This window comes from Nomascus leucogenys, chromosome 2 (assembly GCF_006542625.1).
Source record: "Nomascus leucogenys isolate Asia chromosome 2, Asia_NLE_v1, whole genome shotgun sequence".
In the NCBI taxonomy this organism is placed as follows: Eukaryota; Metazoa; Chordata; class Mammalia; order Primates; family Hylobatidae; genus Nomascus; species Nomascus leucogenys.
Genome location: NC_044382.1, coordinates 83,790,883 through 83,802,942, shown reverse-complemented (window position 1 = coordinate 83,802,942; position 12,060 = coordinate 83,790,883). Strand labels below are relative to the sequence as shown.

General features: G+C 41.3%; 1 protein-coding gene across 1 annotated transcript in view; it reads right to left on the bottom strand.

Moving 5' to 3' along the window:
• LOC100595944 (dynein heavy chain 3, axonemal) overlaps positions 1 to 12,060 on the bottom strand; it is a 216,102-nt gene that overhangs the window by 83,804 nt on the left and 120,238 nt on the right. Inside the window, exons 38-41 of the mRNA XM_030799977.1 lie at positions 10,671 to 10,771; positions 8,079 to 8,184; positions 5,365 to 5,494; positions 3,019 to 3,264 (exon numbers count right to left, since the gene is read on the bottom strand). Coding sequence (XP_030655837.1) covers positions 3,019 to 3,264; positions 5,365 to 5,494; positions 8,079 to 8,184; positions 10,671 to 10,771 — 583 coding nt within the window. The remainder of the gene's footprint in view (positions 1 to 3,018; positions 3,265 to 5,364; positions 5,495 to 8,078; positions 8,185 to 10,670; positions 10,772 to 12,060) is intronic.

Below are 12,060 nucleotides of genomic sequence, written 5' to 3'. Positions count from 1 at the left end.
CTCAAAAAATTAAACATGGCATTAACATATGATCCAGATTTTCACTTCTGAGTATATACACCAGAAATAGCGGAGACTCAAAAGACAGTATTTGTACACCCATGTTCATAGCAGCTTTATTCGCAATAGCCAAAAGGTGGAAGCAACTCAAGGATCCGCTGACAGATGAATGGATAAACAAAACGTGGTGTATACATGAAATGGAATATATTCAGCCTTAAGAAAGGAAATTCTGACACGTGCTACAACATGGATGAACGCCGAAGACATTATGCTAAGTAAAATAAGCCAGTCACAAGAAGACAAAAACCGTATGATTCCTCTTACATGCAGTACCCAGGGCACTCTAATTTATGGTGACAGAAAGTAGAATGGTTATTTCCAGGGTAGGGGTGGAGAAGGTGCATTGGGGGAGGTACTGTTTAATGAGAACAGTTAGTTTGGGAACGTAAAAAAAGTCCTGGAGATGGAGGGAGGTGATGGTTGCCCAACAATGTGAATGTACTTAACGCCACTGATTTGAACAATTACAAATGGTCAAAATGGTAAATTCTGTGTTATGTGTATTTTACTATGACAATAAAATAAGCAAAAATCATCCAAACCAAAAACTCAATGAATGCATGACAATCTGACTAATGGATTGGTACAGAGACAGAGCCTCCCTGCGGTTCATCTTGTGAAAGGAGCATATCTTGGGCCCCCAAAATCATTAAGCTAAAAGGAAAAGTCAAGCAGAGAATCGCTTAGGGCAAACCTGCCTCCCATTCTGTTCAAAGTCACCCCTCTGCTCACTGAGATGAATTCATATATGATTGCCTCTTTTGGAGAGGCTAATCAGAAAACTCAAAAGAATGCAATCATTTCTCTCTTATCTACCTATGACTTGGAAGTCCCCTCCCCACTTCAAGTTGTCCCACCTTTCCAGATGGCACCAATGTTCACCTTACATACGCTGACTGATGTCTCATATCTCACTAAAATGTATAAAACCATGCTCTGACCACCTTCAGCACATGTTTGTTGTCAGGGACTCCTGAGGCTGTGTCACAGGCATGCGTCCTCAACCTTGGCAAAATAAACTTTCTAAATTAACTGAGACCTGTCTCAGATTTTTGGGGTTCACAATCTGACAGATGGCCATGTATCAAATGAAGTGTGCAAGCTGTGCAGAGAAAGAGTATGTGGCAGGCAGTAATAGTATCTACTTGCTCATTCATTATTTCATTATTATGAAACATAATAATGTTTCATTATTATCAAACATACAGAAACATGGAAGACATTGTACAGTGAACATTTGTATACTCACCTTCTAGATTTTACCATTAGCTTTTTATTTGTTTTAGTACATACCTGGTCATCCCCCTATCCTTCCTTTAATCTATCTTTTTTTTAAAAAATTCAAAATTAATTGTAAGCATCTACACACTTTCTCATAAATACTTCAGCGTGCTTATCATTACCTAGTGTTCAGTATTTGTTTATGTATTTTTCCTTTGATATAAATCTTACAATGAAATGCACACATCCTAAGCCCACATTTACTAAGTTTTGGCAAATGCACATATTTGTGTAATCCAGGTCACTCTTAAGATACGCAACATTACTATTTCCCCTAGAAGTTCTCTCATGGCCCTTGATACACGTTTTTTTACAATCACAAAAAGTAAAGCTATTTGGGAAGTACTTATAGTATGATCCTCTTTTTGTTCTAGGAATACAGAAAAAACTGAAAGAAAACATAAGAAGTGATATTTCCGGATAGTGAGATTACCATTGATTTTAATTTTGTTCTATTCCTTTCTCTGTATTTTCTAAATTTTATATAGTGGCTTACTTGGGTGGTAGAAAAACAAAACAAAAGCGACTTAGAAGAAGCATCTTCCTTATAAGAAATGATGTCACACACATAAGAATATTTATAGTCACTAAGTGATCATTTTGAAGATAATGTATGCAGCGAAATTGGAAACATTTCAATATTATATTAAAATATAACTGCAGACCCGGTGCAGTGGCTCACGCCTGTAATCCCAGCACTTTGGGAGGCTGAGGCAGGTGGATCACTTAAGGTCAAGAGTTCGAGACCAGCCTAGCCAATGTGGTGAAACCCCATCTCTACTAAAAATACAAAAATTAGCCAGGCGTGGTGGTGCATGCCTGTAATCCCAGCTACTTGGGAGGCTGAGACAGGAGAATCTCTTGAATCTGGGAGGTGGTGGGTGCAGTGAGCCAAGATCGTATCACTATAATCCAGCAGGGGCGAGAGAGCGACACTCTATCTCAAAAAAAAATTATAATGACAAAATTAAAAGAAATATTAATACCATAAGTACCCTATAAGAAGGCATGTCAACACACACAGAAATAGAAAGGAATAAGAAAAACGCAAGTATCTATATTTCTCATTTTGTTTTAGTGATGGAATTATAGGTAATTTTTGCAAAAATAAACAGTCATATCATCTTTTTCTAAATTAAAAAAGTGGTTAAGTATCCCATAAAACCCTGACTTCAGGACCACCCATGGGCCAACTCTCTTTTTTTTTCTTTTTTTTTTTTTTTTTGAGACAGAGTCTAGCTCTGTTGCTCAGGCTGGAGTACAGTGGCATGATCTCAGCTCACTGCAACCTCTACCTCCTGGACTCAAGCAATCCTCCTGCCTCAGCCTCCTGAATAGCTGGGTTTACAGGTGCATGCCACCACGCCCGGCTAATTTTGTTTGTATTTTTAATAGAGACGGGGTTTCATCATGTTGGCCAGGCTGGTCTTGAACTGCTGACCTCAAGTGATCTGCCCACCTCAGCCTCCCAAAGTGCTGGGATTACCAGTGTGAGCCACCACGCCCAGCCAATGATGATATTTTAATTCCGTCATTCCTTACATATTTATTAGCCACCGTGCCTGGCCTTCCATGGCTTTTGTAAAGGGCTCACCTGTCTGCACATTCTGGTTGTGTTTAGAACACAAAATTCCAATTATTATACTGGAACATAACAAACAGGTTCTAAATTACCTCTTTCTGGAAAGATGTTGTTTTTGGTGAGTTTGACGCTTTTGGGCCTTGGGTAGTTATCATCCATGCCCATGATCAGGTTGCGGAAAAACACATCAAATTTCTTTCTGCTGTCTGCGTTGATGGTGCCAGCCACGGTCCACACCAAGGAAAAGAGAAACAGTCCTTGGAGCCAGAGAAAGATCTGTTGACTTGACAGGCCTTCACCTAATTCCATTTCCTCCTCTTCTACTGCCCTGATTTCATCTAAAAGTGAGAAAAGCGAATCTCAGGACAGAGTGCAGAATGCCACAGATGTAAGGGCTGTGAACTAGTTGGCTTTGCCTTTGAAGGGTCTGGGCCAGAAGGGCAACTGATACTGGCAGAGTGCCTATCACCTACCAGATCATTTCACATGCATTTTTTTTTTTTTGAAACAGGGTCTCACTCTGTCTCCCAGGTTGGAGTGCAGTGGTGCAGTCACAGCTCACTGTAGCCTCAACCTCCCGGGCTCAAGTGATCCTCCCACCCCAGCTTCCTGAGTAGCTGGGACCACAGGCACTAGCCACCATATCTGACTAATTTTTGTATTTTTTTATAGAGATGGGGTTTTGCCAGGTTGCCCAGGCTGGTCTCGAACTCCTGAGCTCAAGCAATCCACCCACCTCGGCCTCTCAAAATGCTAGGATTACAGGCATGAGCAATATTTTTATTTTTACTGCTATATAATAATATAATATATATATACATAATCATTATATATATATATATATATATATATTTTTTTTTTTTTTTTTTTTTTTTGAGTTGGAGTCTAGCTCTGTCACCCAGGCTGGAGTGCAGTGGTGCAATCTCGGCTCACCGCAACCTCTGCCTCCTGGGTTCAAGTGATTCTCCTGCCTCAGCCTCCCAAATAGCTGGGATTACAGGCACCCGCCACCTCGCCCTGCTAATTTTTGTATTTTTAGTAGAGACGGGGTTTTACTGTGTTGTTGGCCAGACTGGTCTCGAACTCCTGACCTCGTGATCCACCCGCCTCAACTTCCCAAAGTGCTGGAATTACAAGCATGACAGACCGCATCCAGCTTTTACTGCAATATTTTTATTGTAGTAAAATACATGATATATAATTTACCATCTAACCATTTCTTAGTGTATAGTTCAGTGGTATTAAGTGCATTCATATTGCTGTGCGACCATCACCACCATCTATATCCAGAACAGTTTTCATCTTGCAGAACTGAAGCTCTTTGCCCATTAAACAATAACTTCCCCCTCCATCCTCCCTCATCCCCCTTGCAACCAGAATTCTCTGTTCTGTCTTTATAAATTTGGCTACTCTATGCACATTAATTATAGAGGTAGAATCACACAGTCATTTTGTGACTGGCTTATTTTCTTAGTATAATGGCTTTAGTGTTCGTCCAAGCTGTAGCATGCATCAGAATTTATTCCCTTTTCAAGGCTAAATAGTATTTCATTGCAAAATTACAATACATTTTGCTTATTTGTTCATCCATCGGTAGACATGTGGGTTGTTTTCACCATTTGGCTATTGTGAACAAGAGTTCTATGAACATGGTTATACAAATATCTGTTCAAGTCTCTGCTTTCAATTCTTTGGGTTTATATGCTAAGGTGAAAGTGCTGGATCAATAAGTCTACATTTACTTCTTTGTTTTTTTGGATATTAATCTCTTATCAGAGAGGAGGTAAGACAGAGGTCCCACTATGTTCATCTCCCTCTAGGATATCCCTGTGAGGTAAAAAAGGGCAGGAATTACTACTCTCATTATGTGAATGAGGAGCCTTAGATTGAGGAACGATGGGGTAATTTGCCCTAGAATACCCCCAAAAATCAATGTCAGACAACGACTAAACACATGGACTTTCCCTACCAAACTCTACTATCTGCACTCCAAAGGCTTGCTTGTTCTAGATCAAACAGCCAGTCATGTTGTAATTCAATGAGGGCCAAAGAGAGGTGGGAGCATAAAAAATAGTCAAGGTAGGCCAGGAGCTATGGCTCATGCCTGTAATCCCAGCACTTTGGGAGGCAGAGGCAGGTGGATCACTTGAGGTCAGGAGTTCAAGACCAGCCTGGTCAATATGGCGAAACCCCATCTCTACTAAAAATACAAAAAAATAGAAGTGGTGCGTAACTTAATCCCAGCTACTCGGGAGGCTGAGGCAGGAGAATCACTTGAACCTGGGAGGCGGAGGCTGCAGTGAGGCAAGATCATGCCACTGCACTCTAGCCTTGGTGACAGAGTAAGACTTCATCTCAAAAAAAAAAAAAAAAAGAAAAAGAAATAGCCAAGGTAGACCCATCCCCCATGTGGCCTAAGAATCATGGCTAGCACTTACCAAGCAGAGAAGAGTACAGTCTCATCATTGAGAAGGCAAGGTGGACGGGAGACGTTTGGACAACAAATTTACAATGAAGGCGACCAAATTCCAGGCAGGGCTGGACAAGCCACATGAACATGTCATTGACCTGAGAGTAGAAACCTCCATGAGACTTGGAGACATGATCAACAAGTGAGTTGAAGATTAAGAGCTTGGTCTACCTTGTGAGGCTAGAGATGCTGGTTAGACTGCTGATTTTACACCTAGGTGCATTGGGGGAACATTTACAGGCAACAAGACCCCTATCTCAGCATCCTCCTTCGGGGTCCTAAGACTGTTGCCCACAGGCCATGTTAACTCAGTTTCCCAGCTGCATTCCACTGCCCAGAGCTGATACTCAGAGAGGCTTGGAAACACTCTGGGTCAGCTACAGGACACATAAAATGTGTTTAGAACCCAACTAGTGTATCTGTCTTTGTTTCTATAAAAAGTATTAGGAATTCTAAACAATTAATTTACAAATGACTGTTAGACACTGGTGAGGTGGGACTCCTGTATAAATTAGTCAAAGAGAGTACAGAGCTAATTTGGGGGGCTCATTTTCAGTAATTTACCACACGTATGGGTAGGTTTATATGTGTTTATTTGGGAGTATCATGATTCTTGCCTCCAGTGTCTGTTCTCCAGTCCATTTACTCTTTTAAAAAGTTATCCAACTTGCTTTTCTTGTAATGCTTTTTTAAACCTTTGTTATACTTTTTTTAAAAAGATTTATTTATTTACTTTTTTTTTTTGAGACGGAGTTTTTTTTTTTTTTTTTTTTTTTTTTTTTTTTTTTTTTTTTTTTTTATTATACTTTAGGGTTTTAGGGTACATGTGCACAATGTGCAGGTTTGTTACATATGTATCCATGTGCCATGTTGATTTCCTGCACCGAGGCTGGAGTGCAATGGTGCACTCTCAGCTCACTACAACCTCTGCCCCCACTGGGTTCAAGCGATTCTCCTGCCTCAGACTCCCTGAGTAGCTGGGATTACAGGCACATGCCATCATGCCAAGCTAATTTTTGTATTTTTAGTAGAGACAGGGTTGTACCATGTTGGCCATGCTGGTCTCGAACTCCTGACCTCAAGTGATCCACCCACCTCAGCCTCCCAAAGTCCTGGGATTATAGGTGTGAGCCACCACGCTCAGCCTCTTTGTTATATTTTATTTGTGACTTTCCCTATACACATTTTTTTTAAGAAGTAGGAAGGCCATCACTAAATAAATACACACTTAGGTGTGGATCTATATAGATAATATATGTATGTGTAGATGCATTTATATGTATATATAAAAATACAGGTATACATGGAAATGTGGTATATCAATTCAGTCAACAAATATTTATTGAGCATCTACTAATTGCATGGTAGTAGTGCTGGGGATAAACAATGGAAAAGGTAGACAAGGAGCCCTCATGGAGGGTCAGGGAAGACAAACAATAAATAACTAATCCAGCAGGGATATCAGTAAAATACCTACAGATCATGCAAAGTTGTAGCAGGAAACACAAAGGTGTTATGGTGAAGAATAACAGGAAGGGTTTAAACAGGGTAGTTAAAGAAGGCTTCCTGGAGGAGGAGATTTTTATGTTGAGAACTGCATGATGAGGGTGAGCTAACTCTGAGATAAACTGAGGCAAGAGTCCCAGGAAAAGGAATAAAAAGAGCAAAAGCCTTGAGGTGGTGAAACCTGGGCTTGTCTTGGAAACAAGACAGGACTGCTGGAGACTGCTAAGCTGAGGCTGAGAAAGAGCAGGCAATGAGATTGCAGAGGCAGGCGGGGCCAGATCACATAGTCTCATGGGCCCTGATAAGGAGTTAAACTTTGTGCCAGGGACATTGGGGAGTCCCTAAATGACTTTACATATATGGGGACTTGGCAGCTTTTGGGGTGTGTGTGTGTGTGTGTGTGTGGACTGGCGCTTGAATGTGCACGTGGATATGTACTTGCGTTTACATGTTATCCATGTATGTAGGTGGTGACAGACATGCAGCAGTCCTACATAATCCCCCAAAGAGTTTCCATTGTGGGAATAGACCCTCCTTGGATTCCTCAGTGGAGACTTTCCTAAGCATTCTATTAACACAGGAGAGGGTAAGAGGAACCACAGACACCGCTACTCCCTTCCTGCTTCCGGGTCTGAGAGTGTGGTCAGGTACCCGCCTAACCTGAACTTTCCCACCTCTTCAGAGAAGGGAAAAAGGGAGTGGTCGCTCACAGTAGCTGCAATGAAAGCACTTCTAACTGGTTCCAGCTCCCTCAAGGTGGGAGGTGCAGAGTCCAGGTTACACGGATGGGAATTGGCAGCACAAAAAGGAACACCTGGCCCATCTCTAGAGAAACTTCTACAGACATTTCTGTTAGTGGGGCAATGAAGAAAGAGGTGACATTTCAGCTTCCATAGAGAACATTCCTCAGCACTGGGATTCTCCACTGGGGAGCCAGGAAGTGATGGGGAAGGAGGAAGAGGAAGGAGAAATTGACTGCACCACCCTATGCCCACCATATGGAGAAGAAAGTTCGAAAAATGGCAGGCAGCCAGGAAACAAAACTGGGGACAACAAGGGAATTCCCTGCCCCTTCTTGCCTCCAGGGACTACGAAGGTGAAGATGTACCTGGAAGCCCCTCGAGATGAAAAGCAGGGAGACAGGAGGAGGGGAAGGAAAGGGTCTGAGGGGCTCACCAATTCCTTGTGCTCCTTGGTGAGACTGGAGGGCAGGGTGTCCATGTAGGAATCCTTCAGGGGCTTCCAGCCTAGTTGATGGGGCTCCATGTAGATCATCCCACACCTGGGAAGCACAGAGGACCAGTTTAGGTGCTCGCTTCTTTGTTACTAATATGGGTTAACATTTATTGAGCATCTACTACATGTCAGGCACCATGCTAGGCATTAATGGATCTTGACAATAACCTAGTCCCCTGGGTTTACCCACCTTGAATCTTGTGTTCATCTGCCCCTTGATTTCTTTCCTTCATATACAGTTTTATAGCATTCTATACGTTCCTAAAATGTTTATTTGTTTGTTTGGAGACAGTGTCTTGCTCTGTTGCCCAGGCTGGAGTACAGTGGTGCAATCTCGGCTCACTGCAACCTCTGCCTCCCTGGTTCAAGTGATTCTCATTTCTCAGCCTCCCGAGTAGCTGGAATTACAAGTGCGTCCCACCACACCTGGCTAACTTTTTTCTATTTTTAGTAGAGATGGAGTTTTGTCTTTAGTAGAGACAGGGTTGGCCAGGCTGGTCTAGAACTCCTGGCCTCAAGTGATCCACCCACCTGGGACTCCCAAAGTGCTGGGATTACAGGTGTGAGCCACAGCGCCTGGCCTGTTCCTAAAGTGTTTATATTTTTATTTTAGTTGTTTTTAACAATTTAAAAGGGGTACCATGCTATAGATAATATTTTGATCTTACTTTTATTATTACTATATAATAATATAGTATATAATAGCATATAACCATACAGTATATATATTAGTATATATTAGTATATAATAATATAGTATATATTAGTATATAATAATATAGTATATATTAGTATATAATAATATAGTATATATTAGTATATAATAATATAGTATATATTAGTATATAATAATATAGTATATATTAGTATATAATAATATAGTATATATTAGTATATAATAATATAGTATATATTAGTATATAATAATATAGTATATATTAGTATATAATAATATAGTATATATTAGTATATAGTATAACATTATATTATATATAATATATTGTAATTATAGATATAATTATGTAATTATAGATGTAATTATATCTATTTATAGATATAATTATATTATTACATTATCTGTATTATATATAATATTGCTAAGATTTTGTCCTTAATAGAGTTACTAAGATTTATTTATATAGTTGCATGTCAGTGCAGTTCTTTTGAGTACGTTATTATACATATTATAATTTCTGACTCTATTATAGTTTATTAATTCACTCTTTTTTGTTGTTGTTGTTGCTGTTGTTGTTTGTTTTTTAGATGGAGTCTTGTTCGGTCGCCCAGGCTGGAGTGCAGTGGCATGATCTCAGCTCACTGCAACTTTTGCCTCCTGGGTTCAATCAATTCTCCTGCCTCAGCTTCCCGAGTAGCTGGGATTATGGACAACCACCACCAGGCCTGGCTATTTTTATGTTTTTTTTTTTTTTTTTGTAGAAATGAGGTTTCACCATGTTGGACCAGGCTGGTCTCAAACTCCTGACCTCAGGTGATCTGCCCACCTCGGCCTCCCAAAGTGCTGGGATCACAGCATAAGTCATCGCACCTGGCCACCCGTTAACTCGATTAATAAGCATTTGGGCTGTTTCCAAGTGTTTGTTACTGTGAGTTCTGCCACTGTGTTTTTTGTACAGATCTCCTATTGCACATGCCAAAAGTTTTCCTTGGGTCTGTACTTAGGAGAATGGCTGGCTCTTGGGCATACGGAGATTCAACTTTAGGAGATAATATCAAACCGTTTCCAAAGTACTTGCTGGGTTTTAGACTCCTACCAGTAGTGTGGACTAAGGGCTGATTTTATGACAAATCTAAATGAATGAGAAATAATATAATGCTAAGCAAATTAACACAGGAACAGAAAACCAAATCCTATATGTTCTTACCTACAAATGGAAGCTAAACACTGAGTACACATGGACACAAAGAAGGGAACGATCAGCTGGGTGCAGGTGGCTCAAGCCTGTAATCCCAGCACTTTGGGAGGCTGAGGCAGGCAGATCACGACATCAGGAGTTTGAGAACAGCCTGGCCAACATGGTGAAACCCCATCTCTACTAATAATACAAAAATTAGCCGAGCGTGGTGGCGCGTGCTTGCAGTCCCAGCTACTGGGGAGGCTGAGGCAGGAGAATCGCTTGAACCCGGGAGGCAGAGGTTGCAGTGAGTCGAGATCACACCACGGCACTCCAGCCTGGGTGACAGAGTGAGACTCCGTCTCAAAAAAAAAAAGAAGGAAACAATAGATATGGGAGGCTACTTGAGGGTGGAGGAGGGTGAGGATGGAAAAACAACCTGATTAACTGGGTGACTAAACAATCTGTACCCCAAACCCCCATGCCATGCAATTTACTCATGTAACAAAGCTGCACATATACCCCCTGGAAACTAAAATAAAAATGGGAAAGAAAAATAATAATAACATAGATGATCTGCGAGGGCTTCATCACATTTGTGAAATTTGAGAGCTTTCTCTTCTGCTTAGGGTGAGTGGGGCCACATTGTCCCCTGGGGTGCCAGTGAGGGCTGCCTCACCTGCTCACAGTGGCTGGAGAGGCTTGCTCGAGGTCGGCCGGCTCAAAGATCAGGCTCATCTTGGAGTTCATCTGGATAATTTCCCCACTCATGAGACACAGCTAAAAGTGCAAAGCAGAGGGTAGCGGACAGGGGAAGGGCTTAAATTCCATCTGCAAGTAAAAGGTCTCAGTGCAGACAAAGCTGGTTTGATTCATTCCATAAGTATTTCTTGAGCACTTACTATGTCCCAGGCACTGTTCTAGGTGCATAAAATAAAACAGACAAAATTTCCTATCCTCTTGGGGTTTACATTCTTCTGGGAGATGACAGACAATAAGCAAAATATATAGTGTTCAAAATGGTGAAAAGTGCTCTGGAGAAAAATTAAGCAGAAGAGGGGGTTGGAGAACCCTCAGTCAGGGTTGAGTGAGCTGCAATTTTAATAGGAAGGCCAGGAAATCACTGACCTTAGATGCAATCTCAGATGAAGAATCGAGAAGTTATCAGACCTCACCAAGTTTCCTGGTCCCTTTCTCAATATTTAACATAGAACTTAACTGCACAGCCACATCCTATTTTTATTTGCTCAATTCTTTCACAAAAGACCCATATTTGAACACCCGCATGGACTAATCCATAGCAGGAGGGACAAAAGCCTTTCCATAAATCCTTTTTATTTTTAATTTTTATTTGTTTTTGAGACAGGTATTGCTCTGCTACCCAGACTGAAATACAATGACACATTTGCAGTCACTCCATCCTCGACCTTCGGGGCTCAAGCGATCCTCCCACCTCAGCCTCCTGAGTAGCTGGGATTACAGGTGTGGACCTCCACATGTGGCTAGTTTTTTATTTTTTGTTTTTTGTTTTTAGATTACATCAATGTTTCCATAATATATATTTTTAAATTTTTTGTAGAGACAGGATCTCACTATGTTGCCCAAGCTGATCTCAAGCTCCTGGGCTCAAGCATTTCTCCTGTCCCTGCCTCCCAAAGTGCTAGGATCACAAGCATAAGCCACCGTGCCTGGCCCATAAATCTTTTTTAGAATAGAGTGAAAGAGGCCAGGCACAGTGGCTCATGCCTGTGATCCCAGCACAGCACTTTGGGAGGCCGAGGAAGGCAGATCGCTTGAGGTCAGGAGTTGGAGACCAGCCTGGCCAACATGGTGAAACCCAATTTCTACTAAAAATAAAAAAAAAAAAAAAAAAAATAGCCAGGCATGGTGGCACACATTTGTAATCCCAGCCACTAAGGCAGAGAATTGCGGGAGGTGGAGGTTGCAGTGAGCTGAGATCGTGCCACTGCACTTCATCCTGGACAACAGAGGGAGACTTTGTCTCGAAAAAAAAAAAAAAAGAAAAATCATCAGAATTTCCAGTGTGTAGCAGGTAAAACCCTGTAGGA